Raw genomic sequence first — 26,854 nt, 5'->3', positions numbered from 1 at the left:
TTTTAAAATAACATAGTAGATGAAACAGAATTTGCAATGAAGAGTTTTTTCCACAGCCTGGTATCTTCTTAAGAGCAATTACTAAAGATTTTTATTTAGTGTTTTGAAATTAACTACTGACCAAATTTAAAAAAATATTTTAAACATCTTCATGTTTACAGTATAACTATTGAATAAAACTAAACTTTTTTGTTAAAAAAACTTTTTTTGTTAAAAAAAAGGTAATTTTCTTTTCATGGCATGGTATGTGCAAAATCTGCCTAATATTTTATTCTTCAGCTATGGACATGGCAAAAAGAGACAAAATGAAACTTTTTTTTTGTTGTCAAAAAGATTTTTTTTATTGAGTGTTAAAAATTTATCTAAAAAATAGAAATTTCTAGAAATGGAGGTTTGTATATATATATCTTTATACAGTATCGATTTTCACATTACTTTCAATATATACACACATGTTTTTTACAACAGAAGGGGATTCAATAATTCTGCTATAAGATAGATACATGAAACTTTTTTTTTAATGTTCCAAAAAAAATTTTAAATTTAAATGTTCCAGACTCCTTTTTTTTTTTTTATTATTTATTCTTAACTCTCGCAACAAAAAATTAACGTCAATACATATTACTCATGTTTTGCAAGCAATTAACTAATCATCAAAGTTTTTAAAAAAATCCTTCGAAAACATTTTTTTTCAATAGCACCTATCGAATAAACCTAAATTTTTTTAAAGAAACATTTTCTTTTCATGGCACGCTATGAGCAAAATCGGCCTAATATTTCAGCAATGACTAAATAAACCAAGATTTTTTCAAACAAATTATACACAATAAACATGTATGACATAAAAATAGATTAAGTATTAATTTATAAATTTATTAAAAACAAAGTTTGCGAAACACAACAATTTCTATAATTTCGTTAAAATAAGCAAGGAATTCATTTACAACTACCGAATTCCGCAATTTATTTCTCTAAGGGAAAAAAAATGCACATAATATGAAAATGTCTATAATTCATACCTAGCTCTTGTTAAAGCAACGTTCAAGCGCCTTGGATCGTTCAAGAAACCAATGCCCTGATGTTCATTCGAACGTACGCATGACATAATGATTAAATCTTTCTCTCTCCCTTGAAACGCGTCCACACTCGCAACTTCTATGTCCTTAAAAAGAGAATATAGAAATAAACGAATAATGTATTTTTAATACACAAACATTATGAGGATTTTCAGTCAATTTCACAGATTTCCAGATTACATTTTTGCTATACACAACACAATTAGAAATTTTAGAAATTCACATTTTTTTTAATCAATAAGCAAGGAAACTTTCTTTTTGATAGAGAATATGTCCTATAACTAATTATAAAAAATTAAATTTTCACTTAGCAAAAGTTTAACAAGCAGATTTCAAAATAGACAAAATCCCTGTGGCAGAATTTTTTTCGAGATTTCTGCGACCAACCTTTCTAATACTAATATCTTTCTGAAAGATAATCTTGAACATGACAACTATAAATGTTACTAATTCAAAGTAACAGAAGTGTCAAAAAAAATTGCATCAAATAAAAAAATTTTTTAAAAAAATATTTAATTTTTTTTTAGTCTAATATTATGGGCAATATTCTCGCATTTTGTAAGGGGAAAACACACTGATTATTAATTTCCTTTTTCGTATTTTGTAAATCCTCATGCCATTAAAAAATTGTGAAATCCGTAGCAGTAACTACCGGAAAAAGAAAAAAAAAGATCGGCAACGAAATCACGTGATGAAAAGGGTTACTAAATGTGTGTTTCCATTTCGAGATTCGGTTGTTATAATAAATAATATCATATAAAAATATCTGATTTTAAAAACTATGTGGAAATCATTAGTAATGACTGCATAAAAAATATTAGAATGAAAGTTTCTGCAGAAAAAAAAACTAATTTTTTACCTTATTATTCTTTATTTCTCATTATTCCACTCCAATTAGCGAAAAAAGGCATCTTTTGAATATAATTCTGAAGAAAAGATGAATGATTATACAATTTCGATGTACTATTTTAGAGGTTAAATATTTTCAAATTCCCCTTTGACAAAATTGATTTTTTGGTACAAGTAATAATCACTTGATTATGATTCGCTCCACATTTTAAATAGTTGTAAAATTACTAAACTATACTTGTAAAATTACTAACATATGGAAAATTCTTTACACTTTTGTCAACATCATCTTGTGACATATTCACTAAAATTAAATGTGTTTTCTGGCATTTTACATTATTCACAAGTAACAAAAATGCAAATTAGCATGTAACAAAAATCTAAGAATATAGCAAAAACATTGAGAGGAATCTCAATTAAGGACATCGGTTCGAAACATTATTTTACAAGGTCTCCGATTGCTTTACAATATATTTCACACTACTCTGATCTGACACACGGTGTTATTTTCAACTTCAACTAACAAAATCTAAATAAATAAATTATAAACTATTGAGAAATAATATGATAATAAATGATTGAAAAAAAATAAAAATAAATAACTGATTGAAATTAGTACAAAAATATCCTACCTGATACAGTTTTGCATGTAATGAACCATTATACTGCATATATTGCACTAAATATGCTCTTTGACCTTCATATGGTGTGATAATACCAATTTGCTCTGGTTTAACACTGCATTTCAGGAACCTTGTCGTAAGTCTTTCCACCAAAGCGGCTTCAGTTCTACGTGAATAAGGAAATTAAAATTAAGTGATGAAAATTAACCCAAAAGTAACTTGTTCTTAACTTATGTCTAAACCTACCTATTAAGATAAGATGTGCCAGAGCCCGCAATTTCTTCTTGACCTTGGCAGGCATAGAAAAACATGGGTTTATCCGGCTGCGGCCACGGGAAATCAACACCTTTCATTTTTCTCTCCTCTGCAAAAGTTAAAAATTAATTTCATCATGAAACATACCAACAGGAGAAAATAAACCAATAAATAAAAGGCTAGGTGATCACTAACACTGACAAGGAAATTACATGCAAAATTTCTACTGAAAATCATTAGAAACTGAGGTAGAACACACAATTTCTGAACAAATCATATGTCTCAAATATTTGGTAATAAATCTGAATCTATTATGTTTTTTTTTTTTTGTTTGTTTTTTTTAATTTTCATAGCAAACTAAAACTTTGAAGAGGCATAGTTGCAACAAACTTTCATTCCAGGGAGTGTTCTACTTTGCTCTTTATTTTAAACTTTGTTTATCTTCATCAGGAATTTCATAGTTGTTGCCATTGTGAGGACAAAAGTTTCCAAAATACTCCCCTGATTTCTCTTGACAGTATTCTAAATTTCCCTAATTTTCGCAAACGACTTTAAAAATGATATTTCCAATCTATATTGCTTACGTCATTATATACAAAAGAAACACATTGTTTATGTTAAGGTTTATAATAAACAATGTGTTTCTTTTTTTAATTATTAAAAAGATAAATCAAAGAACTTATTCAGAAAAGAATCAGTCAGGAAACAGAATAAAAATAAATAAACTTCCTTTTTTCCAGCAGTTTATAACATATATAAAAAAAAACACTCAACACAGTTAGCATAACTGCTGGGGAAATTCTGTTTTCTTATTTATGGAGATATATTTTTAATAGGATTAATTATTAACATTATTAAATGTTATATCTGTTACATTACCTGTTATTAAATATCAAAATATCATTATATCTGTCATTAAATGCTATTAAATCTGTTATTGAATGTTATTATATCTGTTATTAAATGTTATATCTGTTATAACATTATTAATGTTATGTTATATCTTTCTGCGCAAAAATATCTTTAGAAGTGAATCTGTTTTTACCAAAGATCTTGATATGGTTTTAAAAGAGCTTTGTATGTTTTTAAAATTTTATCTTCAGATCCCTACTTTTTATAAATATATTTCACATGAATATCAAGTCTTGGAGAAGATAAAAAATTTATAAGATTTTTAGAATACTGATATACTAATGAGGTGAAAAGCCTTTAGTAGATACAGGGGTCTGTCCAGACATTTTGTGAAAGGTTCGTTTCTGTAAAATTGTGAAAAAATTACTCGTAATTTGTGAATATAAAATAAACGTTAAGTCACATTCTTTCAACCAGGGTCCTGTTTTGATGAATTTATACAAATAGGGTCCTTATTGCAAAAAACTTTTTCAAGGAGTTTTTAAATTGTAAATCGATACAAGATTATGCTCAACACTGTAGAACTATAATTTTAAAAAAATTACATTTTCAAAAATAAACAGAAATTGCTGCTTCTAAATAAGAGATGCAACATACAAATACTTGGTATTTAGCCTATACTGTTAAACGCAGAATATTCATTTCAGACGAATATAGGAAGAAGCGTCTGCCAAAGGCAAAACTTAATTAATTTACATCTTTCTTTTTTTTTCCTCCTTGGGAAGGGTTTATTCGATTAACAAAACAATAACGAAGATAAACGAATTTGTGAAGGGTCCGTTTTTAAGTTAAAATATTTTGTGAAGGGTCCCTTAACGGACCCAAATTTCTTCGAAACAGACCCCTATGATATAAGAAATTGAAGCAAAACAAAGTGTTAGAAATTTAAGCACTGTTTGATGCATCTGTTTTACTTTATTTTGCATTTTTTGTGGAGGGGGGACATCCATCTTGAAGGTTCTTAAAGTAACCCAAACCAATAGTTCTTTCTCCCTGGTTTTTGGCTCATCTAAATAAAATTTCCAGATTTTTGAAGATTAATAAAATACTATAATAATTCTTTGGTTTAGATCACGAAAACATTTATCACAATAAAGATTATTTTAACCTAAAAGCTCCTGTTTTAACTTAAAAGCTCCTGTAAAGAGAATAATAAATAAAATCATTTTACCTGCATAAACTCCATTTTGAAGAGAACCTTCATAGAAAAAGTTGGATGGAAACTTGCTAAGTTGAGGATGCATTCTGTATTGCACCTCCAGCCTCAGAGGCCTTATTCCCAGAACAACCAATCTCTCAAACAAGGATTGTGAGAGACCAGCTCTTGCAGCTTTTTTACACATGACAACAGGTCCCAGCTGACAATGATCACCCACTAGTATCAGCTGTAAAAGGATAAAATAAGTTTAGAAATGCTTTAAAAAGAGAACTATCTTTAAGAGAATGATATAGCCAGGCATAAAAGTGAACAAAAATTTTTTAAAAAGTTGAACTTATACAATTAAACTTTTTTGACTACTACTATACTTAATAATCATCATACTTAATAATCATCATACTTAATAATCATCATAATTACTTAATAATCATCATTTTAAATTAATTGCCAGTAAATCATTCTAAATTAAAACAGTCGCTAATTTTCACCTCAATATCTTCTGAAAGATTGTTACTAACAGTTTTAGTCACTTGGACTGTTTTATTTAACCAATCAAACTTGAATTTATTTTTTTCAGTAGCATCGATCGTACCTTTTAGTTCATCTATCAAACTGACCTCCATTGTTAAAATACATTAATCCTATGATGGACAGAAGTAAATAAAAAACAAATAGTGCATGAACAATTGCAGAGACGGCTAAAAATAAGAACTGGTAAAGTCAAGAGAACTATGTACAGGTATGCAAACTCAATGAGAGTCGAACCAATAAGGAAAAACCTGGATCAAATATCAGGGGTCAAAACAAAATCGTTAAGAACTCAACAACAAGAACCTCATCCGATCTACAGTTGAATCGCGTTGTCAAAGCAATGGCACACCTGCAGAAGCTCCACCCATTTTCACCTGAGGATCATTCTTTCTCAGGAGGCTACTGCAGTGAAAAAAAGTTCGTCCCAAGTACTGCTATCGTTTAAGCGGCTTGAGTTTTGGCAATTAGGGGAGAGATATGCAATATTTGGACCCCCCCCCCAAAAAAAAATTCTGTTTTTGAAAAAATTGTCATACCAAATTCTGTTTCACATCTATTGTTATTCTAATACTTAATTTAAGAGCAAAATAAGTTCAAAGTAAAAATCATGAAGTTTTGAATGCAGAAAAAAAAATATTTCGAAAATATCAAAAATGCATATAAATCTTTACAGGATTACTTTCCATTCTTTTATTCTGAATAATCCAGCAATAATTTAGAAGAAATAAAATTTCAGAGTTTGATATTTAATGCTTTACTCTAAATTTATCTGAACTCACTTTTCTATACTTTAAATTTTGAATCATTTATGTAGATAAAAAAGAATTCAACATGAAAAGTATGTTTCTCCCATGACATAGTGCCTTCATAGGGATTTACAGGGCAATATACTACATTTCTGATATTCGAATCCACAACTTTTCATGACTAATTCCAAAAAAAAATTCATGATTTAAAGAAGTTAGTATTTTCTCAGACAAAAATACAACAATAAATTTAAAAAAGCATGTTAATAACATTAATTGAAATGATAGGTATAACCAAAACTGTTATATTCTGCATCTTCATGTTTATAGATTTTAAATTTAAAAAACAGGTTTAAGAAAGAGTTGAAGCAATAAGATAGCCAAAAAAAAAATGCAAAAGTAAAAAATAAAAAAAAATGTCTTTTTTTCTGCAGAATTGACTTTGAAAGATACTTTTCTCGTTCATCGGGAAAGGAAAGTAATACTCCTGACTGATTTTTTCTGTTCTCATTTCAGAAAAAAATAATTCGCCTACTGGCTTAATTCAGCTAGAATTTTAAAAATTGATAAAATAAAAGAAAAATAAATAATTAAAAAAAATTCTTAAATTAGAGAAGTTTAAAAGATAATTCGCTCTAGAAATTACGGTCTTCCTTTCACTTTTTGAAAGAACACCATAATTTTTAAAGAACACGATAAAAATATTTTATATTTTAATAATATATGACAGTGAGTGGAGATTTTGTTACAAATGAAGTAAGGAACACCATGAAATAAGAGGTGGGGTGGTAAATTTCATTTTAAAAATTGAAATTTTTTGGCGACCTAAATCCGTGACTTTCCATTATTTATTTATTTTTAAAAAATAGTTAAAATCATGAAATTTCATGACAAATTTTGTTAAATATCGAAATCCATGACTTTCCAGGATACCCTGGATTTAAAGAGCCCATACAAAACCTGAAAAACTGCAGAATAAAATAAAAGAATAAATTTTCCTTAATAATTAACTTGAATTATACGAGAATGATAAGCAATTTAAAATAAATTAAACAATTTCATTTAAACCATACCTGTTTGGCACCTAAAACAACAGGCACCATACATTCAGGTTCAGTAGCTTGCATGCTTTCATCTATTAATATGGAATAAAACTTGAACCTGGCAAGTCTAGGGTCACCTGCTCCGACACACGTGCAGCATATCACATCAGCAGCCTTAAAAAGACAGTTTCAATTACACACACTTAAACAAATATAGATTTTTAATTAGCTTCGTTCCAACTTGGAAACTTTTTGGTACAGTAGGGTAGATTTATTCATAAATTTATATTTTCTTATGAATAAAAATTTAGATTAATTAAAAAAAGAAAAAAAATTCCACATGTTTTCTCTGCATATACACAAAATATAAAGAGGATACACAACAATTACTGTGCTCTTGTATGAGCTATATTGAGCTAACTATATTTATTAGTTTTAATTGCTGAACATACTTAAATATCCCATAGATTACGCTTTGAGTGGTCACCATTTATTAAAAGACGAAAATAAGAAACAAAATTTTTCGTATTTTCCCCAGTTTGTAAAGAACTCAAAATTCCCTGTCATGTTAGGTGATTTTTAAATTCCCTGTATTTTCCAGGTTTTCCTTATTCTCCCTGTGTAGTGGCAACCCTGCATATCCTACTTCTCCTAAAAATCCTTCACTCTTTCTTCTGTCTCTCTTTCTTCCTTTGAAAAGTTAGGCAAGATTTTTAAAACATGTAAATAAAAGAGAAAAACACATATTTTAATCTAAATTTTCATTGATTAAGTGGCATTCCATACACCTAAAAAAAATAATTAAATTACCCCATTTAAGACACATAAATACTAAAAATAAATTAAAATTTTAAAACTCGCAATAGTCTATTCAAATAATCAAGTAGAGTAAATATTCCTGATTATTTTTAACCACACACTCCTTTTTTTCTCTTCAAATAAAGTTTTAAGAATAAAATAAAAATCTAATTAAAAAACCCTTTTGAGAATATGATGAATACTAGGTGCCGTAAGCTAAGGTGTCAATCATAGGAAAAATCCAAAGTGAGATGAAAAGGTTGACACAGATTTTACTTTTTCGTACTTGAATGTTAACTAGTTACTCATGAAATTCAGTAAATAGATATCAAGTGCTAAAAATTTTATATTATATAACTAAGAATAATAAACTTGGTATATATATCTATACATAGATTTTGCCACACTGGAACACAATCACTTCATTAGCAGTCTTTTTTTTAATATATATAATATTTTTATTTCCAATAAGACAATTTCACCATTTATGAATGTCATACTTGCTGACTTTAAAATCTTATTATATTTCGAACAGTTCTAGTAATTTTTTTAAAATAAGTATTGGTGAAAATAAGAATAAGTTATTTAATAAATAGAATTTTATATTTAGCAACTTTGTTAAATAGAGGTCAGGCAATATTTATGGACATTCCCCTAGGTCTAATGTATTAAATCTTAGCAACTTGTTAATTATATATTTCATCAAAAACTGCCGAATTTTTCTGATCCACAGAAAAGCAGAATGTCAGTGCATTGTTATTCAGTAAAACATAGAATTTTTTTTTGAGTAAAAAAAAGAAACAGTTTTAGGACGACTACTAAAAAAGCATAATAATTATAAATATCATTGTCATACCTCTAAAAGTTCTTTTTCGCAGGCTTTCTTCAACATCCTATATCGTTTCTCATCAGCAGAGGATAGCTCACCCGTTTCATCCTTGAGTTGTTGTAATTTATGCAATTCGGAATGACTTTAGAAAGAAAAATATAAATAGTTAATAAAAAAATAAATTTTTTTTTACTAATTTCTGAATTTAATATAAAATTGATTAGATATAAAGATTACAAACCCTTCCAAATTTCTGATTTGATTGTGCAAGGCAAGAAAGGATACAGGAGAATTAATGGCTTCACGACTCTTGGCACATAACCGAACAACCTTAAAAAAATAGAATAAAGTTTTAAATAGCAACCTCACTTGGAAAAAAATAATTCACTAACTAATAATAATATATACACTCAAAAACTTCAGCTATCCAAGCTGCAATCAGTTAGAAACAAACTAATTGGCAAACATTATAGCAGAAATTTGAATAGATGTAATTTTAATGGATAATCTAATTAGCTGAATTTCTGATTATCTAGATCGTGCCACTAGGGAAAATTAATTGAAATTTCATATCATTGCTGATTCCATACAATGCAATGATACAGGATGATTGCATCAATAACTCCAATAGATGTGGAAAACAAGGCTGCAAATATATTTTTAAAAAATTGAGTTATTCTGTATACACATACCTTTAAACCAGTCCTATGGATTTTTTCTGTTAGCTGATCAACAGCAATATTACTTGGAGCACACACTAAAACAGGTCCATTATTTTGGCGAACCAGGTGGTAAACTATAGTAGCTGAAGTAACCGTTTTGCCAGTTCCTGGAGGACCCTAAAAGAAAAATAACAAACTTATTATTCAAACGAAATAAAGTCTGAAATAAAACTATTTTCCTTTATGTATTTCAAAAAATAATTATGATATATGGCCCATGGGTATGTGCAGCATTTTTCTTGCAACCATCAAAAACTTTTCAAGTATATTCCCCCCACTCATTTATCACAAAATATATTTAAAATCAAACTTATAATTATTTAGGAAAAATACACGTGTTTTACTTAATAAAACACATCTAAGATGCAACAAAAGATGCCTTGCTTTACCTTGCAATAACCTTTACTTAGTCACTCTTCTGTTACTCTAGTGACTACAGGGAAAATATTTTTTTTTAAATGTTATTACAAATTCCATGAATTGTATTCGAATCAAAAATTGAAATTCACATGCGAATGCACATTACATGTGAATCCATAATTAACATGTGAAATTCACATGTGATAGCTGGGAGAAGAAATTATCTGAAATTTTCTTACATGTTTATTTTTCTTTTTTTCTGTACATAGAAGACAGATATGAAACTCATTTATGTGCACAAAAGTAACATTTATAAAATATAAAGAAAGAAAGAAAGAAAAATTTATCTAATAATTTTTATTTTCCTCTTAAAAACCTTAAAAAAAAATATTAAAAATTTTCTTTTAAAGATATTGTACCTGAATCAAAGACAAGGGTCTTTGCATGGCATGCTTTACAGCATAGACTTGAGATCGATTGAGTTCTGGAAGATTTGGAGCAGAGAAATGTTTTGGCAATTGATTTCTCATGGTCACGTCTTCCACTTCATGACCCAACAGCTTGTGATAGATATAAGCAGAGACACTAGTTTCATCAACAGCAAATTTCCTCAAAGCTGCCTGCATTCTAAACAAAAACAAAATTTAGGATTTTTAAACTTATACCACTTACAACTAAAACAAAAGAACACTACATATAAAATTAGCATTAAATTAATAAATTTAAAACATTAATGCAATAAATTACTCAACGATTACAAACACCAGTAAAACCTAATTAAGAAGGGACGAAAGAAGGTTCATTATTTTTATAAGAGGGTTCCCACAAGTAATAAAATACTCCGGTTTCTCCCAAAACATTTCAAGTAACTTCTACATTACATTTTTGCAATATATAGTAAAAGTTCATTAAAATTACATTTTTTTATACTACAAAAACCTACTTTTAGATAATAATTAAGTCAAATATAAAAAGCTATGCTGCCAACTGAAAAAATTAAATTTCACTTGGCGAAAGTTTACACTCTATAAATTATATATCAATGTTTCACGAGAAAACTAGAAAGAGTTGCATCAATCAGAGTCATGTATATATCCTACTTGTTATACTTGTAAAAAAACAAAATTATTTACCAATTAAAAACCAATTTTTAAAAATATAGTCTAACTGAAATATAAATATAGTATTATAAGGACGATTATGATTTATTATATAAAATTTTAAGAAAAGTTAGAAACATAAGCGCTAAAAGGGTAACTTTCATAAATTAGAAATAAGTATTCTTATAAAATAAATCTAGAGAAATTCAACAAAGTTTTAGCAAAATTTTCCATGAAGTAATAAAAAAAGATGTTACTCATTTATGATGAACTTTATTGGCTACTAATTGTTACCTAGAAGTTTGAAATTTGTTATTTTCCAGGTATGTAACAGGATTCCTTCATATATTTTTTCAAAAAATAGCACTTTCCTAATATTAAACCTCCGGACAATTCCTCAACCTGTAGCAACTTTGCATAAAGCAAATTTTAAATTCCGAAAAACTAATTGCTTTGAATATTAGGGGATTTTTGGCAGTATAAGAATTTAATATTTTTCTAAATTTAACATAAATAATTTAAAATTTAGAACAGATTTCCCCTGTACTTTCTTAATACAGATACAGACATGCCAACCTGGCAAGCAATTCCTCAACAAGAACTCCGGAGGGATAAAAAAGGTAAGATATGAGACATATTCATCACTTTGAATAAAATATTTTAAATAAAAACCTAATAAATATAAGCAGAGGTCTGTTTAGGATTTTCTGTAAGGTACCTATTTTGTGAAAATTTAGAAATAATTTGTGAAAACTAAAAATTATATTAAAAAATCAACACAAAAATGTGGTAAAAATATGGATTTATCGTTTCTTATGGAATACAAGAATAAAATTTTTAAAAAAAGTATTTTTTCCTAAAATTGAATTTGTGAAGGTAACACTAAACGGTAATAAATTTGGCCTGGACAGACCCCTGATAAGATTGCAAGAAATCTTACACTATAAAAGAAAACAAATCGTGGAAGAAATGTAAAGTTTAATCAACAGTGTTGTTGTAACACTCTTAAAATTAAATAGGCAGTAGTTATATTCGAGTTTCTTAATTTCGACAGACATCAAAGTGCGCACAGCTGTCATAGTTTTCTCATTGTAGCATGTAACAAGGGGATACAATTTTACATTCGACATGTTGCTATTATCAGCTGATACTGAAGATGAATATTGTTTTATTATTTCTATCACAGATTATTTTTCAGTCGCAACTATTTCGCTTACAATGACTTTTTTTCTGTTCTATCCGCTATTTCTCTGCAATACTATCGCTCAGAATCATTTTCCAAAACAATGGCCAGCACAATTTATGGGCAAATTGTGCACTATCAAAAATGCAGTTATGTATGCTTCAACCCTTATAACAGACTCACCGTCAGTGTGCATAGAAATTTTTCTATACCTTGCAAATATTTTAGAGCTTCTTAGTGCTTTTGCCCATTTACATGCAATGCTAATTTTTCTTGCCTTTATGAGCGATTAAAATATCACAAGCACAATCCGAACAAAAAGCATGCGTGTTTCCTTATCCCGCAGCAATAATAGAAGGAAATTCACAGGTAAAGGATTGGTTATAATAAGTTGCATATTTTCATTTGGATTTAGACATCCTAAAAACATTTTTTGGTTAAATATATGAAAATGAAAATCTTGATGCAGTCCACGTTGATTCAGTGAATAAACAGGCTTACATCAGTCTCCTGCTAACGGCTGAAGAAAAAAACAATCCCATTTTTGCAAACCGTTGAAAAATTACACACTAAAAAGTATTTGAAAACAGCAGGATATGACATCCATTTCAACTATCTAGAGTCAGACGGGGGAGGGAATTTGACTCTTGACAGTTGAAATCTATATCGCATCTGACTATTGTCAATCAATATCGTTCTGAGACGTTATCTCATACATTTACCCACACGATAGGGAAGGGAAAAGATTCCGATGAGTCCTATTAGTAAAGGGGCGCGTTAAATAGGAGTGTGAGATGAGAGGGGTAATGTTGAAGAGTGAAAATAAAAATAGAGTGCATGCAGCAGGGTGCGTAGCTAAATTATTCAACAAAAAATAAGCACTTTTCAAGTACTCAAAAAAATATTTTTAAGCACTTTAAAAAAATAACATAACTAGGCAGGGTTGAAAAGTTTGACAATTGATGGTTTTACCTGGTTTTAACCGTCATGTCAAAAAAAAAAAAAAAAAAAAACTTTTGGCATTGTTTTAGACAATTGTCAAAAATCATGAAATTTAGAATAGGGTAAAACAAATAGCGTTTTCATACGCTAGGGACTGACAATAGGCTGAAATAGATTGGGGTTAAATTAATTGTGAAAACAATGAATAGAACAATGTGAACGGTGTCTTTTTGCATAATTCGTAGCGAAAATCAACATGGAATGGGAAAAAATCTCATTTTGAAAAAGGGAAAATTAAGCACCTTTTAAAAACACCCAATGAAAAAAGCACATTAAAGGGCTTTTAAAGAATGAAAATCGAAAATAAGCACCTTTTAAAAACGCTATGCACCATGATGCAGCTGCGCTTCAGCCAGCTGGTAGTTCAACAAAAGGGGACATAATGTTAAGTAGGGAACGGAACCAACCGGGCAGATTTTCAGATTGATTCCAGAGGGTGGGAGAAGAACGCGAAATGCAGGAAATTTAGCACGTCAGCAGATAAGATAAATTGAAAAGAATAATTACCTGTCAAAGGAAGTTGATTTCCAAACGAAATCCACCACAAAGTTAGAAGTGCACTCAGATGGTACACCTAAATTGGTTTTCATTTCTATTCCAACTTCTTCACTGTAGTCTGAACAAAAAATTAAGAAAAAAAGCACACAAAAAATTCAACATGCAAGAATACACACAAGACCTTTGAGATATGAATTGGTAATTTAATAAATGACGTAAAAAACATTTTTTAATGCAATACAGTTAGCAATAAATTTGCCATATTTTAAATAAAGAAATCAGTAAGTAATTCTGTTGTTATCTTTTAAAATTTAAAAAAGAGCAATACAGAGAAGACAAAGTTTCTATTAATTATTTTGTGAATGTATTCATATGATTACTGCACCGTTTATTAAAATAAATTATTTTTATCACACGTCACACAACAGTTAATACAGCATTTGCTTAAACTAATGAAGACAGCATATGACTCCTTAATTTATCAACATAAAATTTTTTTGTTGAAAAACTGTAAATTAATTTTTTTCATAAAATGACCGAATTTACAAAAAAGGTTTAAACAAAAAATCATGTGGGTATATATGCCACAACCAAGTAAATAATCAGTAGTCGATCCCTAAATTATAAAAATTATAATAAAATTAAAAAATTATTTTTAAAAAATTTACCCCAAATACAGTAGGGAACCGATTATCCGGAATGATCGGGACCATCGCTATTCCGGATAACTGATTTTTCCGGTTTTCTGAATAGCTACGAAAAGCCGTTTTTTTATTGTTAAACCCAACTAAAAAAATATATTTGGAAATAATCTTGAAAAAACAAAGTAATACACTAATGATTATTTCCAAAATGATGGTAAGGTAAACATCTTTCAGAAAAAGAAAGAAATATCCTAAAATCTTATGAGGAAAAAAAAAAAAAAATTTTAAAAAATGGCGGGAAAATTTAACGAATTTCGTTCCGGTTTTTTGGTTTTCCAGTTTACTGATATCCGGATAACGGGTTCTGTACTGTATATAAAAATATTGAATCAAGAACTTTCAATTCTTCAAATTTGTTTTTTAAAAATCCACATTTGTATCCGAATAAATATTGTCCTAATGTGACCTGCAAGAATAGGGCTTTTTGTTCAAACCATTTGATAGTTTCCAAGCATAAAAGATCAAAGTTTACATTTTCTACTAGTATCAATAGTTGGAGAAAAAAAAGATGGTCGATTGAAAATCCAAACCTTATCATTCTTCAAAATAACCATTTTAAAATCTGCATTAGTAGAGAAGATTACACAAAAATCGGTAATATCAGGAAAGAAAACTTAAAATCAAAAACAAAACAAAAAAATACTTTTAACCAGGAAATTAAAAATATCAAGACAATTACAAGCTCTATGCTAACTAATTGCACGATAACATAAAAATTGCATATTTAAGTATGAACTCATGCCTGTGAATATCTTAGTTGTCATTTTGGTAGACGTACAGTGCGCCAAAAAAAGGACGACTTTGAACAACTTTTGATCAAATGAACTTCATGATATTCATGTTCTTGGACTCAGTCTTAATGATTTGAAGGTGTAAATAAGTTTATATTTGCGTACATAATTTTTCCAATTCGCTTAAGAAGTTCTCAAGCTATGTTGAAATACACAAAAAGTAAAACTAATATTGAGGGGTTCAAACTTAGGATCGCTCTAATAACCAAACTATGGAGACCATATTTAATTTGGGGGGGGGGGATCCTCAAAAATCTGAATTCGTTAAAAAAAAGGCTATGTTTATTCAGAGTACACTTTTGTGTGTGATTTTGTAACATAAAATATAGCTTGTACTAATTCTTTAGAATATTTGAGGTCACCCACCCCTTCAAGACATCAAGATTGAGCTCTTCAACTTGAAGATCTAATCATTAGATCTAAAGTTATCTATTGTGGTCTTTCTTTTTTGATGCACAGAAAAGAAAAAAAATGCTGGCATAAAAAATTGTCAAAAATTTGACTAAAACTTTACAAAGTGTTCGGTATGGATAGTAAAAAAATAATAATAATAATAAACACTCAATATTGTTATAAAAAGGATACTGTCTGGAATCTTAATAACATGTCCAACGCCAGACCATGGCTTGTGAAGTTCTCCGAGATAACGAAGTCTCAGTTCATCTCCGTGCATCAGGCGCATATCTAATCAAAAGTAACATACAAAATAAGCAAATACTGTTAGCAAACAAGGAAAAATAAAACAGTAAAATAACATTTCATCGACACAAATTTTTATAAATACATATAAATAAAATATTAAAAAAGTTTTTTTAACCAATTTATAATTGTAATCTAATTTTAATAATATTATTAATTTTTACACTACTATTTAATACATTAGTTTTGAATAAGCGTATGCTGAAAAGCATTTGGAAAAAAAATTTATTTTACTATTCTTTTAGGAAATTAAAATAACTAATTTTACGAAATATGTAAAAGAGTCTAGTAAAACTGATAATAAAAAAGAATCAAAAAATAACTGTTTAAACAACAAAAAACATAATCAAGTTTTATTTATATGATTAAATTAACCTATCACATATTAAAAATACGGAATTAAGAATTAGAAATAGACCAATTTTTTAATCAAATACAATTTAGTATAAATACTCAAATCAACTCCTAAAAATATAATTTATAGTCAATTTTTAAAATTCTGAGTTAAAATTTTTCTTTTAAAAAAAAAAGGTAAAAAGTAGAGATGAAAACTTTTTAAACTTACAATACAATAAATTTGTATAAATTTAAGCTACTTTTCAAAACAAGATCCAAAGATTCAAAACAAAACAAAATATATCACAGAAAAAAGTAAAATAGATCACCTGTATCTGACTTAGCAATAGTGAAATAGCTTATTATTTTTTTATTAAGACCAATATCCCATCGGACTTCAATATTATCTTGGGTTTGAGATTCTTTCAATTTCTTATCATAATCTGCTTCCATTTTCACTAAAGGTCCAAATATATTCTGGTATTGGTACCCATCTTCATACCTGCATAATGAATAGATATAATATACTAATATTGGAATTTAAAAAATCCTAAGATTCAAAACAAAACAAAAATCAATAATTAGGAATTATCTAAACAGAATTAAAATGGTTTTTATTTTTTTATTTTTGATGTTTCACTATTAGAAATAAAAATTTCATGAAAGGGTAGTCAGACCACTCAGAAGGGTAGTCATGAACACTCAGAATTAAAAAAAAATTGATACACTTTTACCAGACTGGTTTTGTCAAATTTCCCTGATTTCCTGGCAAGATAAATTTTATTATTAATTTTTCAATTATGTACTATTCTTAAACACGAAACATATAAACATTTATATATGCTATTACAGTTGAAAATAAAATTAAAAAAGCGTTGCAATACTAATTTTTTTTTATTATTAACATCAGATTTCCAGGTACTTTAAACATAAATTAATTTACTTTTTGTAGGACATTTTAGTTAAATTTCTTGATTTTTCTAGATAAAATTCCTTGCTCTCATTATTTTGTGGCCACATAACATAATAAATTTGACAGCCTTTCTAATAATTTTACCATTTTGTAAAGCTGTTATATAAATCCAAGATTGTCATTTTAAAAAAAGTCAATGGAAGTCGAATAATTTTGAATGCATTCAAAGATATTAACCATGCTTCGATATTTTTTTCACTCTTGAATATTAATATATCAAATACTTTTTGTTTATTTTTTTGCCTTCAAATGCAAAAAAATTTTTTTTGACAGGGTAAGATATTTTTCAATGCTAAATACGTAACAATTTATTTAAAACTTTGCTCATTAGTCCAGTTAGAAGTAAAATAAATAATTTATGAACCTTTCTTATAATTGAAATATTCTATAATTTTTTTCTCCCTCTTTAGCAATTGAGACATTTTTCTTCTGCTTTTTTTTTTTAATTACATAATATTTTATCCTATAACATTTCCTTTTCTTTCTTCCACAGTTTATTTCATTCCTTTTTTATTAATCTAGACCAGAGGGTAGTAAAAAAAATAAGCAGTTGAAGGATAATGTTGAACTGCGCAGAGAAGGTGTAATTGTGACAGAAAGTGAAAAATCGCGAAAATTTTATATGCCAAAATTTGCTATCAATTTATGCACAAAACATAATACACAAATAATTCTACAAACTACATGCTTATTACAATATTTTGAAGATTTATGTTTTAATAATTTACCAATAATAAACAACACCCTAAATCAATTACTTATCAATGATAAACAACAAATTTTCATCCTTCTAACTACCAAATCTTGTATTTAGAAAATTATTGCATTTTTTCCCCACATCTCAAGAGTACGGAAAAGTTTTACGGCAAATCAAGTAAGTTTGCAGCCCTGGATCTACACTATGGGGGAGATATTCTCTTCTCACATTGAAAAAAAATTGCATATTCCGTTGCTTTACATTTTGAAAATCATAATTTTTTTTAAAAAAATAAAATAAAAAACGGAATTTGAAATGCAATGAAGTTAACTGCATAAAAGGAGAACTGCAGTTAATTAATGAAGTTAACTGCAAAACCAAGTGAATTTACAAGCAAATCATTCTTAATCATTGGATCAATTGGATCATTCTTAATCAAATGGATTAAATTAATCATGCTTTATCATGTCACATTTTAATGAAATATAAGTTATAATAATAAAATAATAATATTATATATAATTATTTTAATATAATTTATGCTATAACATTAAAAACGAACCACTTTTGGAGTGGCAATTTTTTAAAAGTACTCTTTTTCAAAATTATATTTTGTACTATAAATGTTACAAATTGGTTTTGGTGATATTCCTACAATTGTTTTTGTGCTAATCTGAGTTTTTAAAAAATTATAGCATATGAATGAAAACTCAGGTAAAAAAAGGGGGTGCACGGTAAGGAAAGGAATAAACAATTCGTACCACCGGTTTTGAAATATGCAAAATTCTATGAATTAGTGGAAAATCGCATCTCGCCCCTTGTTTCAAAATCCAGAAGGACAAGACAAAAAAAATAACCTAGAATTCCATGGTACACTTGGAATACAATTACAATTGATAGAGGTTATAGAGTGACAAACTTGACACACCAGGCATCTAGTACAATGAAATATAAATTAAGAAAAAAATATCAAACTTGGTATTTCATCAACAGTTTCATAAACTAATTTAAAAATATACATTCTACTAATGAGTCCGACTTCGAGTTGTCAGCTGATACAACTTACACAAAAAGAAATCTTTAAATTCATTACAGAATGAATTAATAGCAATAAATATACCTTAAAAGTACTTGTTGTGGTTCCTCATCAACTCCAGGCTTTTCAAGATCCTCAAAAGAGGCGTCCACATTATCCTAAAATGACAAAAAAACAATTTCAATTTCATATGGTAAAATAAAGAGAATATCAAAAAGGTTAACTAAAGATAAAATACAAAAGTGTGAAATACACTTTATAAGCCAGTCAAATCATTGGTATACAAATAAAAAGTTACATAAATAAAAAGCTACATAATCAAAATATTATTACTGAAAATTAACAGGCTCAAGCATTTTGATACAAATATATCTACATAGAATAACCAATTTTCTCATTTATAACTATATTATATAGGAAAGAAATAATTTAACTTGCCAATTTGGTCTTCAAAGAATAATTAAAGGGGTAATAATCACACAAAAATATAATGCTAAAATTCTCTATGAGTTATAAATACAAACTATAAAATTCATCCTCTCAGAGTACAGTCATAAAATAAAATTTAAAAATTTTGATGAAGAATTAAGTGTTATCAAAGTAAAAAAGGTGTTACTGTTACATAAATTTCAAGAAAATTTTTTATAAAATAATCATGATACTGAACAATAAAATATAATTTGACAACATAAAAATTGAGATATTTATTATGTACTATATATTGTGATCTTAATTATTAAAAAGAGAATTTAGAGCAATAAATGGAAGTTGGTCCTTTTTCTACATAACACAGGATAGAAATTATTAAATTTACTTTTTGTAAATATGTAAAATATTGCAAATATGTAAAATATTGTATATCTTAAAAGTAGTGAAACTTACCTTCCACAACTCTTCCAGCTTATTAATTTGTGCTGCACTAACCTGCCTTGCACGTAACTGTTCTTGTTCCTGTGGTACTTTTACTAACCATGCTAAGAAACTGCGATCACTTATAAGTGGTTTCCACTGGTCAGGATCCCTAGTAAATATAAAATTAGTTGTTATAAAAATAAATGCTACAGTTAAAAAAACAATCTATATTCTTATAAATGAATGAATATAGTAAAAATTTTCATTAAATTTTGCCTTGTTTTTCCTAATTTGCTTTATGAGAAATTCTAAAAAAAACTTAAAGGATTTTTAAAATGTGACTTAAATAAGCCTATAATTTATTACACACCAAGAACTAATGTAATTATAATAAATACAATAATAAATTTTAAATCTATGAAAATCAATAAAAATTTAAAACAAAATTACATTAAAATGCTTTGTAAATTTTGAATGATTTATGATTTCTTTTAAAAAAAATTAATTTTAATTAAATCAATTATTTTCTTTAAGAAATCACTTTATTTAAATCAGATATTTAGATTTAAATATAGATTTCAAACCCTGGACTAAATTCAGAAACCAAGCTCTTTCCTTGCAACGTTAGCATTAAAACGTACTTACCAATTCATATCTTTTAAACTGCTTTGCGCTGCACAGGGTTGTCTGCAAAGTAAAACTACAACAGAATCTGCTTTGGCGGGAATAAACCCGAGGACAAATACATTTCTACAACCACAGCTGTAGCACTCTAGGATAGTTTCACCAAGGGGGCCATCCTTATGAAGAGTAACTTCTTTGTGTTTTGCACGAACAAGATGGTTTATTATGTGACTGCAAGAACAAAACTGCATCTTAACATAAAATGCATAACAAATATATAAAATATGAAACTCAGAATGATTAACCATTTAATTAAACGCTGAGCTAGCTGGGTGAAGTATATAAAATATTTACCATCATAAAGGATCCCTTGTAATAAAATATTTGAAGAAAATACATAGCTGCCAACATGCATAGGTAAGAATTCAGTAAATTTTACAAAATAATATGAATTTTATGATAAAATGAATTTTTTGTTGTATAATATATTTAATGTCTTACACATAGGGAATTTTATAGACATCAAAATAGAAAAACTGCAATATTTTCCAGTTCTGATTGACATTAAATATGCCTGAAATGATATATATTATGTTTACTCATAATTTTAAATAGTAATGGTCATTAAATTCTTTAAAAAAAGTTAAAAGAATTTTTAATTAATTTAAAAAAAGGAGTTCTGAATAAAAATAAACTGAACATTTTAGAACAAAAAAAGTTTTAAACTGATCTTTAAAAATGAGAAACACTTCATTATGTATTAGTAATACCTATTTAAATATTCATCACAAGCAATAATCTGTGCAAAAAAAATTTTTTAATAGGAATTTTTTAGGAAACTTACACAATTTTAAGGAATTTGTTAAAATGTACAAAAATCATGAGAATTTTTATTAAACCAGTAAACCATGAAAAACAAGCAAAATCCAGTAGTCTACTGGAAAACCCAGTAAAGTTGGCGGCTATGTACATATGAATAACGTAAAAAGACTAATAGTAGACTCACTTTCTAAAGATTTAACTGTGCCCATTTTAAGAAATATATTTATTTAAAACCATTCTGACAAAAAATAACAAAAACAAAATAGAAAGAATATCATACTGACCTCCCTGAAGTATTACCTCGTCCATTACAAAACCATCTCTTGCAAACATTGCACTGCACAACACAACTGGGATCATGAATTCCACAATACCTAGAATAAAAATTCAAAAATGTTGATATTACCGGCATAGTTTAATAGAAAACAAAATAGAACAACAGATTTTAATAACACTGTAGTACAAGTAGGCTGATGGAATTTCAATTTAACTCAATAAAAAAAGTAGCCTATGAATATTCTTTATATCTCTGTATTTTAATTCCCTAAAGTGAAACTACATTTTAAATCACGTACCTTTATTCTGTGAATGGACTTAGTCTATTAAAAATATCTGTTAACTATTTTTTATTAAAAAAATAAAATTTATGCCCAACTCTAGGTTATTCAAATTCATCCAACATTTTAAAAAAATAATATCACAAATTTAAAAAATGAGAAAAATAATAGTAGTTTAAGTAGTAGTTTAANTTAATTCCCTAAAGTGAAACTACATTTTAAATCACGTACCTTTATTCTGTGAATGGACTTAGTCTATTAAAAATATCTGTTAACTATTTTTTATTAAAAAAATAAAATTTATGCCCAACTCTAGGTTATTCAAATTCATCCGACATTTTAAAAAAATATCACAAATTTAAAAAATGAGAAAAATAATGTCATGGGTAGTTTAAGGAGAGCATAAAATAACATGCTTTATTCATACCAAATATCATTTATAATAAATTGCTCTAGTCACAGTTACAATTTCATAAACTAGGTGCCCCAGCCATATTTCATATTTTCACCAAGAAAAAAATTTACATTTATGTATCATATTTTTCATAACTTACGATATATTGATTTAATATGCACCATTACAAAACTTAAAATAAACTTTTTGTAAATTAATGTATAAAATTTTTTTAGCTTCATATTAAAAATCTGTTTTTTTTTTAATTACTCCTGGCGTTAAAAGTATCTTTGTTATTTTAATGCAACAATTACCAGATACAAATTATGAAAGCAGTTGCTTTTCTATGAAGAGAAAATTTAATGGAAATATTTCAATATTAATAATTAAAGAAAATAGCATATTATTTAACACAAAATTATAACTCTGAAATTAGCCCATTTAAAAAGAATCAAATGATTTAAATCAAGATTTTTTTTAGAAAACTCAGATTTGCTGACTTTAAAATTATTTTTAAATAATAATAATAATATAAAGACAAATGTGAATAGCCAGATAACCTATAGAAATTTCCTTACTTGCAAGCATGTTCAGGTAAATCTTTAGTGTAATATTGATCTTCTTCATCTTCTTGAAAATTCAACTCTCCTATTGTCTGAGTAGTAGAACAAACATCACGGTCTAAGCCATTTGTAAGTGATAAATCTGGGCCATTCAACTAGACAAAAATAAAATTTATACAATCATTAAAATTCCTACTTACTTTTTTTCTTTAGTTAATTATGAATATGATGAATGCATCTTTCAAAAGTAAAATTACTGATAGAAAGACTACAACAGAAACGTTACAGGTATGCAACAGTAGTTTCCGAAACTGAACTTTGCATGATAACAAAAACAGGTTTTTTTAAATTATGCTAAAAATTACAACCTGAAAGGTATTATAATACACTAACAGGACACATGGGGTTTTGGACAGGGCACATAGGTTTTACTGTCTTAAACTGACTAAAACTGTCTTAAAGTATCCAAAACCTTCAACATTGGTAAAAGGTAAAAATTCTATGAGTGTAACCATTGTACACATAATAATTTCATTTATTAATAAATATTTGATATGTTTTATACAATTTGCTTTATTATTAAAGGAAAATAATGTAATATAATAGGAAAAGATTTATAACTTTTGAAGCTCCACAATTCAATTAACAACAAAAGTGAATACCTTATCCTTTAAATACGAATAAATATGCTTTAATACTGATAAATTATGTTTTTGCATAAGGATAAATAAAGCAATATTAAAAATAATAATAAACTTTTCAATAAAACAACTTTTCTCCATTTTTCCTGTCATGTTCAAAGAGTTTAAGCTTATTTACACATTATTGAAATGAAATTGACATATAAAAGCTTAAATAAACTCAGCTATTTTTTTACTATAGTTATGTTCTTTTTTTTTTTTTTTATAAACTTATTCTATGCAGAAATGTTTATTTAACTCTAGTTTAATATAGAGCAAAATTAAAAAAATTTGACCAAGTTGTAGCATATTTTAAAACCACTTTTTTAAAAGTTTAAACACTTATAAAGAAACTGTTGATATCATTAATGTAAGGCATCTCTTTAAAAATATTTCTTAAAGATCTTATGGTAAATACTACATGATTCATTTTTAAAGTGAAGAAAAATTTCAAGAAAAAAGTGTGAAATAAAGTAATTTTCAGAAAAAAAATTTAAATATTTTGATATTTAATAAAATGATAATGAATTACACATGGGATGGAAAAAAGCGATGATTGAAATACATTTTTTTATTAAATTAGAAATGTAATGTAGATTTAAATTAGAAATTGATATAAATTTGAAAAAAAGAAAAGTATTCTTCTCCTAATGAAATACAATTCATTTTATGATCATTTTTCAAAACATTTGCACATCTTTGTTAAATCCTGATGTTATTTTAACTCACAAATTTCGAATTTGAGTTATTCTTTTGGCAAGTTTGATTCTTCTTGGTTTTATCATAAATCCATGTCTTACACTGATCATTTGTATGCTTTGTATTACTTTTCATTTATTTCCACAAGGTTCTGTTCTTCTAATTCAAACATTTTCAACGTATCTATAAAACGTGCGAATTTAAATTGAGTTATCACTTTTTAATGTACTCAGTTTGCAACAATTCCATCACTAACTCAGACCCATTTTCAATAGCTTTTCTTTTTTTACAATTATTATAGTTTTATCGGCCATATGCAGGTTTTCAAATGTTCATGTTTTTAATAAAATGTTAACATGCACATTCCGAATATTGAGATGTCACTTGTAACTACTCAGCTCACAATAATTCCATCATAAATTCACACCATTTGCTGGCCATTTATCATGCGCTATTTATCGGGTTTTTATTTCTTTTTACTATTTTTACAGGATTTTTCATATTTTTTAATAACTAATGCAATGTTAATTATAAACTCATAGCACAAATTTGAGTACTTCTTTTCGGCATCTTAACTCATAATAATTTTATCTTATAACCATGTCGCTTATTCAGCCGTTATTTATTGTTTTCAGCCATTTTTACATGCTTTTGACACGATCAATTCACAATGATACTATTGTACATTCACATTGCATTTTATTTTTGCAATAATTCTTTTTTCTTACCATTTTTACAGTTTTTCAAATGCTGATGCTTATATTATGATATTACAACTTATTGCCATCGTTCTCCCATCATTTGTCTTCCATTATTTATCTTTCTTTGTATCATTTTCACATGATTAACACAATATTTTAAGGACAAGCAAATTTTGAATTTCAGTTACCACTTGTTAAAGTGCTTAAAAATCAAATATTTTGTTATATTTGTAAAAACTTGGGATTTTTGTGCCCCTCCAAGAAATTTGAGACTTTTTCGTGACTGAAAGACACTTTTGTATTTATATACTGTTAAAATAAATTTCAAATGTCTGCACAAGCACATTTAATCACAACACAAATTACACACATCTGGTGACATCAAAAGTTTGATAATTCCATTGGTTTAGGCAATACACCTATAGGTAATCTGCAAATGTTAGAAATCTGGACCTTCCAAACACTTTAAGCAGTCTGGAATTTTGAGATCATATTGAAGATTATAATGCGTAGGTACATTTTTACTAGTAAATTTTGTAATTAATATCTCTCTGGTACATTTCTGTCACATTTGAATTGTGCATTTGTATGTTAAGTACTAAACAATATTCTAAGCAATATTAATTCTACAAAACATATTTGATTTGTTTTAAATATTTCAAAATGAATTTCATTAGTTTTTGTTTATAACGAACTTCCATCTTATTTATGAAGTTAAAAAAAAAAAACATAGAAACACAAAACTTAGATTTAAACTCACTATATACCAATCAATAATCAGCACAGTTAAAAACAAAGCAACAATTATTTTACAATAGAGTGGAGAAAAACTAACTGCATTGAATAGAGTTAACTGCATTTAATGAATTTCATATAATTCAAGTATTTTTTTTTTTCTAAACGGTTTATACAAAATCAAAACAAACAAACGGTCTAAAATTATTCTAGAAAACATTAACAGTATTATATATCATAACATAAACAAATAACAGTAAATATATTAACCTTCTACCGTGAATATAATACATCATACAATGAAATAATCAATGGGTTTAAATAATTTCGTAAAGTTATTGTTCAAATGTCGATAATCAATTACAGCTTTAGTATAAAGTAAATAAACCAAGTAGAACATCAAAAAAAAGGAAACGGAGATAAGCCTACATGTGAACAAATCTAAACAAACTTTTTAAATAAATAATTACCTGACTTCTTGATGCTTGACTTTGATTTTGGTCAATTTGTGATGCTTGTGTTTGAGATGCTAAGGAAAAGTCTGTAAATTCGAAGTCCGACCCTTGGGTATCTGCTCCTAACAGATCGTTTCCTTCATCTGGATCAAGAAATGTTAAAGTCTGAGAACTAGGCCCGTATGCGTCGACACTCATATTAAATAATTCGCACTAAATTGTCGAATCTTTAATGTCTATTAAGTTATTATTGCACGCGAAATAAAAATTTGCAGCAGTCGCTACTACGCAAGAGGATCTGCCATGTTTATTACAACACTACAAAAATCGAAGTGCAAGTTTGTATATAGTATCGATATAAACTGATAAAAAAAATATAATAAAAATCGTGGTTTAGAAAAATAAGAAATAGAATTATTAAGAGACTAGTTATACAGCCAGAATTAAAATTACCATGAAACTATGTCATCATTATTAGTTCTAAATTAAGAAATTATACTTCATTTTCATCCTCGATGCATGCGATTCACGCATATGACAGAAATTCACAACAATCGAACGAGCTGTAGAAGCATGACGTCACATTGAAGTCTTGTTTCTACACAGGTTGTACTGCGATCGTCATTAATCCTCCCAACAATCGAATGTCTTTCACCTTTCAATTTGCTGATAAAGCACTTCGAACGTTAGAATAGGTTGCATGTAACACAGAGATTAAATCAGATTTCTGATTCACAAACATAATTTTTTCTCTCTCAAATTTATTGTGTCCCGCAGTGGACTGATCGTTAAGACACGGTTCCCAGCAGATCACCGAAGTCAAGCATCACTGGCTACGGTCAGTGTGCGG

General features: G+C 27.6%; 1 protein-coding gene across 1 annotated transcript in view; it reads right to left on the bottom strand.

The window, feature by feature from the left end:
* LOC107441024 (Upf1 RNA helicase) overlaps positions 1–26,352 on the bottom strand; it is a 37,160-nt gene extending 10,808 nt beyond the window's left edge. Inside the window, exons 1-18 of the mRNA XM_043040835.2 lie at positions 26,020–26,352; positions 22,750–22,889; positions 21,505–21,594; positions 20,420–20,629; positions 19,805–19,943; positions 19,007–19,080; positions 16,546–16,718; positions 15,767–15,865; positions 13,696–13,804; positions 10,323–10,530; positions 9,514–9,660; positions 9,063–9,151; positions 8,849–8,963; positions 7,225–7,368; positions 4,887–5,100; positions 2,795–2,912; positions 2,558–2,714; positions 1,020–1,162 (exon numbers count right to left, since the gene is read on the bottom strand). Of these exons, the coding sequence (XP_042896769.1) occupies positions 1,020–1,162; positions 2,558–2,714; positions 2,795–2,912; positions 4,887–5,100; positions 7,225–7,368; positions 8,849–8,963; positions 9,063–9,151; positions 9,514–9,660; positions 10,323–10,530; positions 13,696–13,804; positions 15,767–15,865; positions 16,546–16,718; positions 19,007–19,080; positions 19,805–19,943; positions 20,420–20,629; positions 21,505–21,594; positions 22,750–22,889; positions 26,020–26,202 (2,552 nt within the window). The 5' untranslated portion in view covers positions 26,203–26,352. The remainder of the gene's footprint in view (positions 1–1,019; positions 1,163–2,557; positions 2,715–2,794; positions 2,913–4,886; positions 5,101–7,224; positions 7,369–8,848; positions 8,964–9,062; positions 9,152–9,513; positions 9,661–10,322; positions 10,531–13,695; positions 13,805–15,766; positions 15,866–16,545; positions 16,719–19,006; positions 19,081–19,804; positions 19,944–20,419; positions 20,630–21,504; positions 21,595–22,749; positions 22,890–26,019) is intronic.
* Positions 26,353–26,854: the final 502 nt, after the last annotated feature.

The sequence above is a fragment of the Parasteatoda tepidariorum genome, chromosome 7, assembly GCF_043381705.1.
Source record: "Parasteatoda tepidariorum isolate YZ-2023 chromosome 7, CAS_Ptep_4.0, whole genome shotgun sequence".
NCBI classification, from domain to species: Eukaryota; Metazoa; Arthropoda; class Arachnida; order Araneae; family Theridiidae; genus Parasteatoda; species Parasteatoda tepidariorum.
Note: the sequence above shows the minus strand (reverse complement) of the source record. Positions and strands in the feature narration are given on the sequence as shown.